The following is a 16,336-nucleotide window of genomic DNA, read 5'->3' as shown; positions in this document are numbered from 1 at the left end:
CAATGCAACTGAAACAAAGAAAACAGTTTAGAGGAAACCCAGAGGCGGCCAACTTTATTGACTTGGCTGGTACTTTTTTAAGGATAAAGAGGATGGTTTCACCATAAGGGCAAAAACAATGAGTAAAGATGAGATCACTTTTCTTTTCTTTATAAGTGCTCCAATAGAACAACACTCTTCAGGAAGTAATTGAACTTTACCAGGTATCCACCATCGCACACTGTCTGACTTAAACAATAGATAGGCATTATACTGGTTATTTTCTTATGGTCATCTGTTGAATTGAGTATAATAAGATACCTTGCTTCACAGTCAATGAATACAAGGAGCAAAATGTCAGCATAATATGTGTAGACCAAGCAAAACAATTATGTTCCTGAATTTGTGTCAAAGGGATGCTCATAAACTCTTTCAAACCTTACGAGAAAAGTGTCCTAATCTTACACCAAATGTTCTGCCAGACAGCAAATTTACAATAAATATACAAATCAAAATTAAAAAAAATCACAAATAAACACTTTACATTCCAGTAAAATGTACAATGCAGCAATCTGTGAATGGCAACATCAAACATAAAACTTATGGTAACGAAGGGAGGGGGACTTTGCTGTCAACAAAGGCAAGCACAGCTGTCTCTGCTGCCATCTCTCTAATGTGCTTCAGCTGTATTGCAAGGGGGGGTCTAGAAACCAGCTGTGAATTCAAAACAAAACGCGCAAGAACTTCTATTGGCTTATGACAAGGAGGCAGTTTTCAGTGCAAATTTGTAGCAGCCAACTGTCTGTCTTTACAGATTTTCCAAAAAGGGAAGGTGCTGTTAGTGATTTTCTTCAGAAATCATTAAACAAGTTATAACGTTCATGCAGAGAGCCCCCTCAGCAGTAAGGTGAGCTGGGTAATAGCTGGTTCAATGCTCAGTTGCATCTCCAAAGTTGCATCTCTAAAGGATGTCACTTCCTGTATGGATCCCTAAAAGCTCTGATATCATAGCTGCACAATCTCTGCTATCAGAAAGTATTTGGACCATCTTCGACAGCCATTACTAACTTTAAAGTGTATTTCATTCTGAAAAGAATTCAAAACAATTAAAAACCAGTAACGCTATCAACTCATCCTGTGCACTGTTGGTCTCATTGCAATACGGTCAGTAAATCGCTTGTGGCATGTGGTCATTGGGTTGCATTCATTCAGTCAATGGCATAGACAGGACACTGACTTGCAATTAGCCAGTCATTAAATATGCATGGGGGGGTCGGGGGTTGATATTGTTGAAAAGTCCTGATGTAGCAACTCTTTAGGTAGACAAAACCTCCAATTAACCAAACTGGAAGAAGAAATTTCCTGGTCCAGATGCTGAAACATAAAACAGATAAGTCAATCTCTGATATCATTCCAAATGGTTGACAAATTGAAAAACATAACCTCACACATTTCTCACCTTCAAAACTAAAACCTCCTGGGCCTCCAAAGAATGCCTTGAAAATGTTGTTGGCATCAAAGTCTGGTGGAGACAAAAAGTAATAATTAACATCACCGCAGAGAACTTTCATGCCATATTCTCACCATGGAGACTGCTTCTTAAAAATAATAAAAAGGTGGTTCATCAGCTCAGACTTTCCCTTAAACCCGTCCCTACCACACCCCAGAGCTTGCCCAGAACTGACCTCCCATGTTCATGCCTTCATCCTCCAGATCCTGACCACTGTCATAGCGTGTCTTCTTCTTTGGGTCTGACAGCACACTGAATGCCTCGCCCACCTCCTTGAACTTCTTCTCCTCTTCCTTCTGCAACTCAGGAGTAGCTCCGCTGTGCCGGTCTGACAGGAAGGAGAAGAATAAAAATACAGACCGAGCACAACTTTATACAGCATATGCTGAATGAATTGCACAATGATTGCTTCGTTTTACATGAAATTCCTGTTCACTTAAGTACCTGGGTGATGTAAAAGTGCTCTTTTGCGGTATGCTTTCTTGATTTCCTCCTCTGTGGCGTTCTTATTCACTCCAAGCACTTTGTAGTAATCTTTCCGCTTGCTTTTCTTCAACTCCAGTTGGGCTTGTTTCAGGAAGTGCTTATGTTCTAGAGGATAAAATAAAAGAAACAATAAGCAGAAAAAGGAGACATTTGTAATCAGCTCTGTCAAAAAAGAGGATTTGGATTCTCACCTTTTGTCTTCTCTGTCTGGTAAACCTTCTCATAATCTCGCACTGCTTCTTCGTACTGCTCTGTGTCCATGTAGCTGCAGCACAGAGTGCACAAGTGTGTAAATGTTTCTCAGTCCAGTTTGAACAACACAATAAGAGAAGTGCAGATAATGAAAATGTCCTCCGTTTGTCCAGATTTGAAGAACAAACACTACAAAACATAATCTCTCGATTAACAATCAAGTCAGAAAAACTGGGACATACCACTGTGCTCTCCGTAAATAGGCCTTGATGTACGTCTCATCCAGTTTTATGGCCTTTGTGCAGTCTTCAATGGCCTGTTCTAGTTTATTTAGCTTTAAAGAAAAAGAGAGAAGTGTTACAATGCAAGAAAGGGGCAGAGAGAAAAATATAATGGCCTACTTCTCCCTTTATGTGACAGAAGAACGTAAACTATGGCGACGATAACACTTAATACTGATATTAAAAATATGCCTGTGCTTACATATGAATAACTATATTAGGGTGTGAATTTGTGTGTTATCCACGGAGTATAACTTGTTTGCTTATCTTTATCTGACAAAGCTTGTGTCTCTTTTCCCTATTCCTCTTGTCAGTCTCATATGCAATATTTACAAATCTAATGCTTAATTTGCAATTACAAGTATCCTAGCTACAATACTCCCTTTGCAACACATTTGCTTGCAGCGGCTTTAGCCAAATAGACACAGAGGATGCTGAGATTACCTGTACGGTTGTTTTACACACTAAACACCTTGTCAGATGTAAATGAGTAGCATCTCTCCTGTGCATGTTCCTCACCTTCGATCCAACGGTGGCCCTGTTACAGTACAGCTTGGCATTAGTCTTGATGTTGTTAGGATCTATTGTGAGAGCCTTGGAGTAAAGCTCACAGGCTGCCTCAAAGTTTCCCTCCTTGAACGCCTTGTTCCCCTCTTCCTTCTTAGCTTTTAGTGCTTTTGCATTCTGGAAAGACAACACATAGGACAACCTTAAGCGTGACTATGGGCCACCTTACAGGAATATCAAAAGGACTTAATTAGATATGAAGAAACCACAATGTTGTATTTTATTGGGTCTTTTTCCGGGTGTAAGGCCTCCAAATAGGAAATACATAGGCTTTGTTTTAATGTGTTTGATTAACAATACTCTTATCTACTGAATTACTTACTCTGCATGCGAGCCGAGCCTTGTCGTGGTCGGGTGCCATGCGCAGGGCTTGTACAAAGAACTGGACAGCCTTGTCAATGCAGTCCTCATAGTACAGACAGAGACCTCGAACGTACAGCGCATCGGCATTAGTGGAGTCCATTCGAAGTATATCACTAAACAGGAACAAAAAAAACATTATTGTAAAAAGAATAAATACAAAAATGAGACCAAAAGAGAAATCACAAACAATATAGCATTTTGTGTCATCATGTTTAAAGGGGTTGGTTTACATCTGGAAACTGCAGTAATATTTTGAATATATGCTCCCCAGCAGTGATGAGACTGTTAGCAACTGATACAAAAATGTCATCCATAATGACAGCAGGGCCAAACGAAAACTGTTCATTTTTACCTTTTAATGTGAGAATGAAATATTTTTTAATTAAATCATTCTGCTCTACCTGGCCACAGATTGAGCTTCAGGGTAGCGTCCCAGCAGTGCTAAGCACTCTGCCTTCAGTATCTTAAACCGGTGACAGGCTGCAGCTGACTCCAAGGCACGGTCCATACAAAATACCACCTGGACAAAAACACATATTATGTTACTGGTGACATACCAACCACACAACCGACATCATTCGATTGTAAATAATGTGTGGCTTACCATCCTGAAGTCTCTCTTCTCAAATCCAATCTCTGCCATTCTCTCATATTCAAGGATGGACTCTGCATTCTTGAGCTGTGAGGAATTTGTGATGTTCAGATAAAACTCAATACCTGTACAGTAGTTGATGTATTGCTAAACAGCCACAAATGACTCTTCTGTGCCATGCTTAGCATCTGTAAAACCAGGTCAGTGCAAGCAGCGGTATCGTGGAAATAACTTAAAACTTGCCTCATGGCTTTCTCATTGAGAATTAACACTAACTCTAGTTGATCATGTCTTAAGTCGCTAAGTATCAGCCTTTTTCCACTTTATTTGCACTAGCTCTGCCAAAGCTTGTCTGAGAGTGGATAATCATGTCCAAGTTGTCAGTTCATGCCCTGACAAACTGAGTCAGCCTCACCTCTTGCTGAGCCTGGCCGTTGTCAGGCTCCAGCTCCTGAACTCTCTGGAAACAGCGGCTGGCAGCCATAGCATTGCCGAGCGTCAGGTGGCACTTGCCCTCCCTCAGGTGGCCCTGTGGGGAAAAGATTTACAGTTTACAAACAAAGGTGATAACTTTACTCAGTTCCCTGGTTCAAAGAAGAAATACTAAACCATGACTAGCTTTATCTTACTTTGTAATGTCACACTTTGCAGAAAATAACCTCAAACATAGGTATATGATAATTACTCATATTGTTCAGCAAGAAGATCCCCAGAAGAAAAAGAGCTAATGTTGGGCTGTAAACAAACCACGGAAGCAGGTTTCCAACGTGATGACGCCTAATGTCCCTGACATCCTCTGTGGTCACATTAAGTAATTTGTTGGCAACAACCCTTCTAAGACAGCTTTAACATTAACATGTGCAATATTTTCTCCAGTAGAACAGAAATCTTGAAATGTTAAAATCTCCAAAGCTTATTTTACCACATACCTTAATTTGGGCATACAGTGCTCCATAGGGGTGTGGTTTTATAACAACTCAATTTAGGAGCCACATAGCATGATAATGAACATTGTATAGATGAAAAAAAAAACATTGAAAAAGGCCCAATGTACGGGCTATACCACCGTACACTTTCATTTCACTCTACAGTGAGGCAAATGTTACTTACACAACATATTACTGCTATGTCAAACAGCGGTGATGCTCTTTTCTATGCATTGTATACAGCATTTAGGACAAATGTAAGAAATCATTTACCAAAGAATTAGTAGGGAGTAGGGATGGGCGTGATTAATCGACGATCGATTAATTGATCATTAAGAATTTCGTCGATGACATACATTTTTTAGCGATAAAACTAATGCAGGTTCTGTTACGTAGTGTGAGTCTTGAAGGAATGCAATGAATTTTGCTATGTGGCAGCAATCAAACATTTACCACATGGGGGCAATGTTTGAAAAAAACACCACAGGCCTACTCAGATACCTGGGAGTTTCCGTGTATTTCAAAAGTAATCATGAAGAGGTCACGGCGAAGTGTGGCGTGGGACCATTTTGATTTAAAAAATGACTCGGTTCACTGCCAACACTGCGAAGCTGTGTATAAGTACAACTCGTCCACGACTCAAATGATGTACCACTTGAAAAACGCGCATCCGACCCTGGTTAGTGGCGGTGCGTCCTGCTCTCGGTCTCAACCTAGCATCAACTCGGTGTTAGCACAGAGGAGCTGCGATGCACAACAAGCAGAGAAAATTACCCAAGGGATCTGCAAGTTCATTGAGATGGATATGCTGCCCTTAAGTATTGTTGAGGGCGAAGGTTTTCGAAAACTGATAAACTTATTGGAACCAGCATATCACATTCCGTCACGACGTACCATCACCAGCCTGATAGAAACTCACTACGAAGAACGGAAGCAGGAGCTGTTAAAAGAATTGAGCACAGCTGAAAGAGTTGCTCTAACCACAGACTGCTGGACCGCTTTAACAGCTGAGAGCTACATCACGATCACCTGTCACTACATCAGTGATGACTGGCAAATGAACTCAGCAGTCCTGCTCACAGAAAGCCTGCCAGGTCGGCATACAGCTGACCACCTCGCTGAGAAAATGAATGAAGCTGTAGAGCAATGGGGACTTGAAGACCGAGTTATTGCATGCGTTCATGACAACGTGGCCAATACTGTTGCTGCCAACAGTCCCACCTCAGTGAACTGGATTTCCGTTGCCTGCTTTGCACACACACTCCAGTTGGCCATAAATGACGGATTTGCACTGTATCGATATCGGGTAAAATCAGCGGCTAGTAAACTTGTTAGCCACTTCAATCACAGCACTGCAGCAACCAATGCACTGCAAAAGAAACAGGAGCAAATGGGCCTCGCAACTCACCGACGCATCCAGTTGTGTAAAACACAGTGGAACTCCGTGTGCGAGATGTTTGATAGGCTGGTGGAGCAGCGGTGGGCTGTTGCTGCTGTGCTGTCGGACCGAACCGTGACCAAGCGTCAAGATGCCAGGATCCCGGAGTTGAAGGATGAGTACTGGCAGATGATGGAGGACACACAGCCTGTGCTGTCAGCACTTAAATGTTCCACCACGGTTATGTCTGCAGAGAAAGACGTCTCCATCTCGAACACTTATCCCGTCACCTTCGGCCTCATCAATATCCACCTCATGCCCAGTGAAGAAGACGGGCCCAGACTCATCGAATTCAAGACAAAAGTGCGGTCCTCGCTCATCAAGCGAATGAATGTAAGCTAAACTTTTTATCTTACTTTAAATGATTTCCATAATAAATAGCCAATTGGAGTAGGCCTAATTACATGCATACTTGCCTCTTATCTGCGTTGTGTTGCCTATTTAGATATAGCATTTTTTCTTATTGATTTCCCCCATCATTTACAGATTCAGTCTGATGAGTTTGTGTCATCCGCCCCCATGATCTCATCAATGCTGGACTCTCGTCACAAGCACCTGGGCTTTCTCACACCAACACAGAAAATGGCTGCTAATGTGAAACTGGTATAAGAGGCAGTGGACATCGGTAGGGTGGCTATCCCAATGGCTGGGGGAGACGAGGAGCCTGCGTTGTCTTGACACGGACGAAGGGAGCGCAAACACTGGAGTCATGGCCTCCCAGTCCCAAGTCTCTGCTATGACACAACTCCTTGGGGAGCACTATACCACTCAATGCGAGTCTGGCATCGAAGGAGCAGAACTTCATAACTTTCTGAGGGAGGCTCCCCCACCCCTGGATTGCAATCCTACAGACTGGTGGAAAGTGAATGGAAGTATTATATATTTTTGGTTAAGTTATTGTTTAACATGATTGTTTTTTATATTATTATTATTATTTTGGGGGAAACCGAGGGTCAGTTGTGTTCATTAGCACCGGCTTCTAGCTGCAAGCTCCGCTGCTTAAGAGCACAGCAGCGCATATTTTCAAGTTCAACCATTGAACGGATCCGGTTGAACTGCCTCAAGAGTTGTCCATCTTGTAAGTTTAACTGCCACAAGAGTTGTTCATATTGTAATAAATCTCTCAATGAGGAAAACATGCTGTTTTTTGTATGTTCATTGCATTTTTAATAAAGCCTATAAATAGTGAATTTTAAAAAATATTAATGATTAATCAAAAATCGATCGTTAATTCTCCTGACGATCGTTTTAGACAATTTAATCGAGTGCCCATCCCTAGTAGGGAGGGTTAGGAAAAGTGTATGTAAGCAAAACACAAATGACACTCGAAACAAATTGCCTTTTGCAAGCTGTGATTACATAACAAGGAAAGACATCAGATTTTCCCTTTAATACACTGTTGTCCATAAAGTTGGAATACAATATTTTTTACCTGTTCCCATGAAATAAGTGTCACAATGTGATTTACTCTTGATAGATGATCTTTAAAAAAAAGGGTAACAGTGTAGCCTATAATGTAACCTACCTTCATGAATTCGTCATCTAGTCGTACTGCTTGCTGGGAATCCTCTAAAGCCTCTCTGTACCGACACAACATCATTAGCGTGGCTGCCCGGTTTCCATAGTAACTTGCATTCTTTGGGCACATGTCTGTATAACAAATAAGTTATTGACATCCTATCAAGGACAGACAGAATTCAAACTTTTATTTCTTATTCAAACAGGAATTCAGAATAATCCCATTGACTAACAGGAGGACAGACCCAGATTGTTTTATTTACCTATGGCCTTGGTGTAATAATTGAAGGCTTCTGCGTAATCCTTCTTGATGTAAAAGGAATTGCCTTGCTCTTTGAAGACCTCTGCTTCCCTGTGTTAAATTAGGCAGAAAGACAGAAAATAAAGCAATTTAAAGAAACCTGTTGGAACATTGGAAAGAATAAACTAAATGTAGATCATACAGTTATCTGGCCCTAAAAGAGATCACGATTTTAAAGAATCTCTCTAATGTCAGAGATAGAAAGCAGAGACAGATCCCAAACCAATACAGGCCCAGTAACCAGAAAATATCTAAAAAGGAAGACACAAAAAATCCTGGAAACCAAAAGAGTACAATTTATGCATATGTGGTTTATGTTGGACAGGAGATTCCGAGACAGACATGCACCTCATTCTACATTGGAAAACGATTAATAAAATAAGGACTGCATTTACTTTACCATGGTGAACTTTCAGACAGCTTAATGGCCTTTCAACATGTTAAATACTCCCATGAGAGAGTGACATGTCATATCTTGCTGACAATATTGTACATAATTTATATCTGTACGTGATGTTAATTAACACAACACTGATCACTGTCATTGTGTAGTCTCCAAATATTTGGACATATAGGCCTATACTTAATGTTATGATGCTTTGGCAACATTGATCTTGACCTCCCCATGCCAAAAAAAGGTCCCTTGAATTCAAAGTTGTATGCATCACCTTCATAAGCATGTGTCAAGGGAGCATAAGGTTTGTGACTGACAGTGTGCATTAGAAAGCTTGCTGGAAAGTTAGCTAAACATAGAAAGAGCCAAACAAGCAGGCAGAGCAGAAATGTCTACACGTAGTCTATTTTATGAAGCTGACAGGGAGCAAAGCCAGCAACATCTGACACCATGCTGTGGGCCACGGCCGTTACTTTTTTTGGAAGTCTTGTCATGTTTTACATCACGACCACACTGAGTGGAGAGGTCATTAAACAGTTATTCTGGAAGTGTATTACTGGGAATACTGCATAAGAGTGCACTATTGCAATCTTTGTGAACGTCGATAAAAAATGCATGGATCGAACAATGTGCTTGGCTGTAAAAATTAAATCCAGTACAGGAGCTAGCTAAAAGAGCAGGACAGCCAAGCTAAACGCGAACCAGAATTCAGCAGCACAGCGGTGGCGCGCTAGTTAGCTTTCATAGTGCGAAATGCGAAGAAAATGAGTGCTCGAAGGACATCTTATTACACATGTCAGTAAGACGCTTCGATAAATGTGTTTTTCTGCCGCTGACAACACGGCTGTAAATTGTTTTACCTTTCTAATTCTTCGTCACTGAGCAGATCCATATCAGGGTCCATGTTCACTTCATCACAGCTCTCCTTCGCCATTTTGCCGTCAATGGGGAGGGGCGGGGCCACTTACTGCAGTCGTTACGTACACTGTAAACAGGAAGTAGCCCGTTAGGAAAGAAGAGCAGTTTCCTTGTAAGTAAAACATTAAATCAATATTTATACATGGCTCCTTGCATGTAGCCAACAGCCGTGTGTATATACTTTTGAAGACATGACATTGAGGTGTGTTAGTTTATCGTTACATCAATTGCACGGAGTATGAAATCATGTTCCTGGATCTCACAGAAAGCTAATGCTAAGCTAATTTTTCATTTCATACAAAAAAACGTTAGCATACTCAATCCTTATTTACTCACAGCCAGTAAATGATTAACACCATCAGATGCTAGCAATGTTGCTACCCAAAACGCATGTTTTTGATCCACTAACACCGTAACGCTGATAAAGTATTTAGACATTTCTCCATCTGTGTGTCTTCTCCAAAATACAGATATTCCAACCAGAGAGTAAGTCATGGGCAAAAGCTGCAAGGTGGTTGTTTGTGGCCAGGCCGCAGTGGGTAAAACGGCTGTACTGGAGCAACTATTGTATGCCAATCATGTTGCAGGTATTCATTTTGCGTTGTTTTAAGAATGAATTTGTGATGTATTCGTTACATGTATCCCTATATTGACACGTCTTTGATGCAATGTACATGCAGTGATTGTCAACACTATATTGTAAGTCCATTAATATTGATTCATATTACTGCTATACTGGTACTTTTATGGTTAGGTTATCTAACATGTAGCCTAATTAGTCATTATTAGGGAACAGGCATTAAACAAGAATATATAATAGGTAAATTATAGGTAAATGACAGTACAAAGTCAACTCGTTCATGAAGGTTAATTACTTATTAGTTATTTTTTTGCAGGTGGTTATCTTTCAAGTTTCTGAAATTCAGCACCTGTGTTTTTTTATGTTAGGTTCAGAGCCCATGGAGACCCTGGAGGATATCTACATTGGTTCAATAGAAACTGATCGTGGCACACGAGAGCAGGTGCGATTCTATGACACCCGTGGACTCAGGGATGGGATGGAGTTTCCTCGACATTACTACACTTTTGCAGATGGCTTTGTACTGGTCTACAGCATTGACAGTAAAGAGTCCTTTAAGCGGATGGAGGCCCTCAAGAAGGACATTGACCGCCACAGAGACAAGAAAGAGGTAAAGAATGAACACAGTTAAATGTAATTTATTCCTAATTATGTTATAGTCCCAATAGAAACACTGCCTGATGTCGACAGTAGATTACACTGAAATGGGACTAACCTGATGACCCTTATCCACAGGTGACCATTGTTGTGCTGGGTAACAAGCTGGACAAGCAGGATGAGAGGAGAGTGGACCCTAATGTGGTTCAGAACTGGGCAAAAAATGAAAAGGTGCGTCTATGGGAGGTGTCGGTGGTTGATCGGCGAACACTGATTGAACCGTTCGTCTATCTTGCCAGCAAAATGACCCAGCCTCAGAGCAAGTCCACTTTCCCGCTCAGTCGCAATAAGAACAAGGGCAGTGGTTCCACAGACAGCTGAGTTATCAGACACTGCTACATCATGTTACGGAGAAGGAAACAAGGGAGAGGAAGAGGGTTAAAGGGATTTTAGTTTGGCTAACTATTTTGATATTATGAAGGATTATTAAATCAGGAGACTGGAGATGACAAAAAGGCAGGGTGATTGTATAAATATTTATATTCAGCGAGCACTGTGGATATTTTGGTGAAACTGTTTTATTATAAATTAGAGAAAAATGCTGATCTTTTATCAGCTAGGAATTTTAAGAAAGCAAATTGCTTTTGTCTTTCAACCCTGATTCATGTTTCTGACCCACAGTATTTAGTTCCTAAAGTACTGACAATCAACATCTCATTTATACTCTACCAGTCAAGCTCGGAGAATCATGGTGCCCACTGTATAGATACCGTAGGATCTAGCACACAAGTTCACTGGCTACTACACAGATTTAATCAAAAAGGGCAGCAGTTGCTCACCGTGTTGTCTAATTATGGCATCACACAATTGCTGAATTTCACATGTTGTAAAATTAAAGATGACTGATTATTGATACGGGATTGATGTACAGTAACTGTGCTGTTTGTTGATCTGGAGATTTGTTACACTATATTTGTTATTTGCTGAAATTCACTGTTGGATGCAGTACATTGAATGTTTGACATTCCTCACCACATATTGCCTTCTGTACAGGCTTTGGAACTGTATATACATGATAACAATTATTTGAATGAAAGGTTTCTGCAGGCCCAGGTGCTATTTTTTTTGTGCTTGTGACACATGAAAGACATAGGCAATCTATAAAGTAAAACGTCAAAGCATAAACAACATGACTCATATAATCAATTACAGTTACTACTGGTATATGGTTATCTAAGATGTAGAATAAAACTCCTGTTAATTTCTCAACCATTGAGCTGTTTGTTTGGGGTGCAACGCGAGTGAAAGTATGAGCAGCTTTTATTGTTTGTATTATTTGAAATAGGAAAATTGTTATTGTAGTATTTCTTTCATGTGTTTGTGCCTCAGGTCATTAACACTATGTATCAAACATGCAATCTTTGTGTGATTTTCAAGCTTTTATGTGTTGATATCCATAAAAATGTGTTCAGATTTGTTTGCACGATTTTGTAAGCAAAATAAAATCTGTGCCGAACCAGAATCTGTGGTTGTTTTTAGACACAGCACAACTGTTTTAGACATTTTTTTTATATTCCTCTGAAACAACTTTCTAATGTCTCATGTGAAATTAAATGACAAGAAAACTCATATCCACTCAAAAATCCAATAAACCCAATCCCAGTCACTGGCTTTTAGTTAATTAGGGCCAGAGCACTTAAAGAGTTGGAGCGGAGCGCCTATTGTAATCTGTCGGGTTTTTCTTATTATTTTTCCTAAGAGTAAATCACTAATTCAAAGACTTAACGTTTGCAGATCATTAAAAAAAAATGTTCTCAAACTTGTCAGGTCTGGTAAAAAAAGTGATATTTATATATTTATAATTACCACAACGTGAATGGATGTGCAAAGGCCCGTTCATCAGTGCTTGCAGCTTTAATTTATGTAGTATTTTTTTATGGCCAGTAGATGTCTCTGGTCATCCAGTAAAACAATGTCTATCTACTCAAAAGGGCTATTCATTTATTTTAAGGGAAATAAATAATAAATATCCATGCGTATACAATGGATTCATTGTAGGATCTCTGCATTATACTGTATCTAATCTGCAGTTACAACAATCTTTAAATAAATGCACCGATTTGATCATTAAACTGCATCATGTCAGTAAAAATTGGTTTGTCGTCGTCACTGTTGGGGAATATTTTGCTTAGGTATTTAACCTTTGAACGTATGGTTCCCTGGCGCACTTTCTTTTCTATGAACGACAGCTTTAATTAGATTTAAGATCCATACTTGTTTAGTCTCGCTAATGACGAATGTTGATTATACACTCTGAACTAGTTTAAACCTCTGACTGCAGAAGAGATCTTCAGAATTGGTCGGGCAACCGCTGTGTCAACTCGTGGCTGCAGCACGTCTTGTTAATTCTCTGGCCGTTAACTTCATAATAAACCTTCAGTGTTTGCCATCAAGTTCCAGCTCTCCCGTGTTGTTATTGTGTTTCGACTCAATTGCTCCAGAAGTTTCCATCACAGTCACAATACTTGACAATATTGTTTGTATAAGGACTCTTTTTAAATGTCTTAAAGTGTTAATACATCAACGATAGTACATTGTAAATTATATCTATTTGTCTGTCAAATGTAAAATATTCATGAAAAACATTCAGGAGAAAATGTATCAGATTTGTCTCAATTTGTGTTGACAACTAATTATCATTTACAACGAAAAGCTTCCTCCCTAAACACAAAAACAGCAATGCATTCCCATGAAACAACTAGATTTGGTCATCCATATTGATCAGTGCACTGCAGCTTGTCACATTTTGCAATGCACTAAAGAAAAGAAAATAAACATTTTCTGTATCATTAATTAGTTTGGCTTTATATATATATCTATAAACTAAAGACCAATGTCTTTGTTGGAGCCTTGGCTTTATTCAAACCAGTTTGGGAGTGGCAGGGAAAACACTGAAGGTCAGAGGATGTCAAAGATTTTCAGCCAAAGTAAATGATCTGCTAGTTCCGCACAGCCATATCGACTGGATAGGTTAATGCAAGATAATGAGAAAACCTCAAGTGGAACGTTTATGAAATGATGGTACACTCACCTGAGTTCCCCCCTAGGCTGTTATCATGTACCATCTCATTTCAATCATGTTCTTTTTAATGACTAGACTAGAGCCAGTGTGCTGCTATTCACTCAAAATGGCTTAGGTTTTGTACCACACATTTGGACTATATCAGTACACAGTTGTGGTCATTTTATGTCCCAAAGCTCTAACAGCAAGGAAGAGAAGTTGTCAATACATGTCAAAGCCTTTCGGTGTAATGACTCTACATTTGTACTGACCCAAATAAAGAAAAAAAGATTCACAACAACACAAAAACATGGAACACTGCAGTGTGCCAGAGCGAGGGATCGATTTGTCACTTGCCTGTGTGATTTATGAACCTTCCTTCTGACTACACTGACCACAAAAGAGAAATACACACTTGCTTGCCACAGTCGCAACAAGGCAAGGCCCTTACCAGTAATACCCTTTTACCGTTGCATGACAGTGTGTCTTATGACTGCAGACGAAGATACTGCTCCCCCAGGGGCATCCATGAAATAGATAACATTTTACCCATGACTTGTTTCAGTTTTTTTCTAAGAAGAGAAACTAGTCGTAATCTTCCTGGAAGATGTTGCATTGAACCTTTTTACACTGTCCCCATTATGACGAGGCACCGGAATAACAAAACAATTCCACACAGGAGTAAACACATACGGTCTTAATGGCAGTGCCACCTTTATTCTCTGTGCTATCCGGCTTTTTATTCTGTGGGCAGGAAATACCAGCAGCCCTGGAGCCATCAGTTATGTCAAATGTTAGTTGTCATGCCCACGAGCCTCTGAGACTGATCATTTGTCCTAAAAGCACAGGGGGATTTAATGTGGGATAAGTCTGAACTGTGCAATAATTGGATCTTAGTTATTGCTTGATAGTTTGTGCAGTGAGTATGATGAAAGAGTTTGACACCTGTGACATTATCCATGGGGACATGTTGACACATTTTCTCTCACAAGTCAATAAAAAGACAACTTAAGCTCAATAAAGGAATAAATAAAGACAAAGTGGGATTTGAAAAACAAAGTGATTTATTCCAACCATCTGTCTCCTTGTCCCTGATGTGCAAATTTGCAGCAACAATGCAGAAGTATTAATATTGAACGTAAGTTCATGATAATAAACAAAATGACCTTAGCGTCACTGAAAAAAATATTACTGTTGTATTTACTCAACATATATAATTTTTCCCTAGAAATAATGTTACATTATTTTTTGATAATAATTAAGTGTGGCACCAAAAGGACTGGCCATGTCTTTTTGATTTATTTGATAAATGTTGACTCTAGAGCGGAGGGGCGACCAGAACAACAGGAGATAAGGGTGTCACTCCCTCTATGGAGAGGAGTCAGATAAGATAATGGATCAATACAGCAGATACACACCAGTCACAGTTCAACAAGGTCATGATGTCCTTCTTCCATATCACTTTAGTGGATCCCTTTGATTGGCGCCAGACATAGACGCTGTGATTATCCACGGTTTCCACAAAGAACTGCCTGGAGTGACGACCTGAGGCGTATAGAGGACAACTACATAGCTTAAGGGCTCTCCTTTAAATAAACAAGCAACACTGTAAAATTACTACAGAGCTCAATACACGATTAGATGTTTAGATGCTTCTCTGCTCAGTTTCACTGCATAAATTTGGCTTTAGGGATGAGCAGAGATGGACAACATTGTATCATGTTGGTAAACGAACAGCTGCGGTTCAAAAATCCAGGACGATTCATCGTTAAGTACCAGATCTTCCTGCAGTCGCTAAAGCCATCCCAGAATACAATTCACTCTGCGATGGCCATCTGTGGAGAATCATCTGTAGATAAAGGAGATTAGCCAGGCTCTAAACCACATCAGCCACTCAGGTATATTATTTTATCACTCCTCTGTCTGCCACAGATGCAACAGAGCTCAGACACTTGTTTCCATTTGCTTTCACCATTGTATCTTGGCCAAACACCAGCCCTGCTGTCACAATTTGTGTCTATGAAACGACTGGAAAATGAGTAGTTGTGGGTTGCCACATGAACAGATGCTGTGAGGGTGTTGCACACTTCCGTAGAAGCAAGCACAAATTCAGGATCACACACAAAATCTGTTTTATTTCCTGAGAGCTGGATATACTCAGTTTTGACTTTCTGGTTGTTATTTTTGAAACAGTCATTTTATTTCGGCATCTTTGCAAGTCTGCGCATTCATGTTGATTCATTATCAATACTCCGCCTGTGTCTTCTCTGGGTTTTTTTCTTTACACACCCACACAAATATTGTAACCGCTTAAATATCAATGAGTCAAAGTACAGCCTATTTTTCATTTTTACCCATGATGCGCACACGCACACACACACACACACACACACACACACACACACACACACACACACACACACACACACACACACACACACACACACACACACACACACACACACATAATCATTCAAACCATTTTTTTGTACAAGTTCTAAAAGCTTTATTGTCCAAAATCCATCCCTTGTCCTCTCTATGGTACAGCACTGTAAGGTTGTTTTTTTTTGTCACTCCATCCATGCGTACAGTGTTTCCTGCTCCCTAGAGCTATTGAGGGATACCCTGAATGG

General features: G+C 40.1%; 2 protein-coding genes across 4 annotated transcripts; one reads left to right on the top strand and one right to left on the bottom strand.

The window, feature by feature from the left end:
- Positions 1-26: 26 nt before the first annotated feature.
- On the bottom strand, positions 27-9,532 carry dnajc7 (DnaJ (Hsp40) homolog, subfamily C, member 7). 2 transcript variants are annotated; one of them, XM_063903715.1, is made up of 14 exons: positions 9,408-9,532; positions 8,116-8,204; positions 7,860-7,984; positions 4,386-4,499; positions 3,983-4,057; positions 3,780-3,898; positions 3,338-3,491; positions 2,968-3,132; positions 2,410-2,501; positions 2,167-2,240; positions 1,934-2,080; positions 1,665-1,817; positions 1,439-1,501; positions 27-1,353 (listed from the first exon to the last, which is right to left on the bottom strand). In XM_063903715.1, exons 1-14 carry the CDS (start codon positions 9,479-9,481, stop codon positions 1,316-1,318), a joined length of 1,482 nt encoding a protein of 493 aa, XP_063759785.1. In that variant the 5' UTR covers positions 9,482-9,532; the 3' UTR covers positions 27-1,315. The 2 variants fall into 2 exon arrangements, with proteins under 2 accessions (XP_063759785.1, XP_063759786.1); XM_063903716.1 differs by having other exon boundaries at positions 7,860-8,011; positions 9,408-9,428.
- On the top strand, positions 9,441-12,164 carry nkiras2 (NFKB inhibitor interacting Ras-like 2). Of its 2 annotated transcripts, none has more exons than XM_063903719.1 (4): positions 9,441-9,577; positions 9,936-10,052; positions 10,414-10,655; positions 10,781-12,164. In XM_063903719.1, the coding sequence occupies exons 2-4, from the start codon at positions 9,959-9,961 to the stop codon at positions 11,021-11,023; spliced, it is 579 nt and encodes a 192-aa protein (XP_063759789.1). In that variant the 5' UTR covers positions 9,441-9,577; positions 9,936-9,958; the 3' UTR covers positions 11,024-12,164. The 2 variants fall into 2 exon arrangements, with proteins under 2 accessions (XP_063759789.1, XP_063759790.1); XM_063903720.1 differs by lacking the exon at positions 9,441-9,577 and adding an exon at positions 9,649-9,667.
- The last annotated feature ends 4,172 nt before the right edge of the window (positions 12,165-16,336 follow it).

This window comes from Eleginops maclovinus, chromosome 16 (genome assembly GCF_036324505.1).
Source record: "Eleginops maclovinus isolate JMC-PN-2008 ecotype Puerto Natales chromosome 16, JC_Emac_rtc_rv5, whole genome shotgun sequence".
Classification (NCBI taxonomy): domain Eukaryota; kingdom Metazoa; phylum Chordata; class Actinopteri; order Perciformes; family Eleginopidae; genus Eleginops; species Eleginops maclovinus.
The sequence above is the reverse complement of the archived record's forward strand: the minus strand, read 5'-3'. Positions and strand labels throughout refer to the sequence as shown.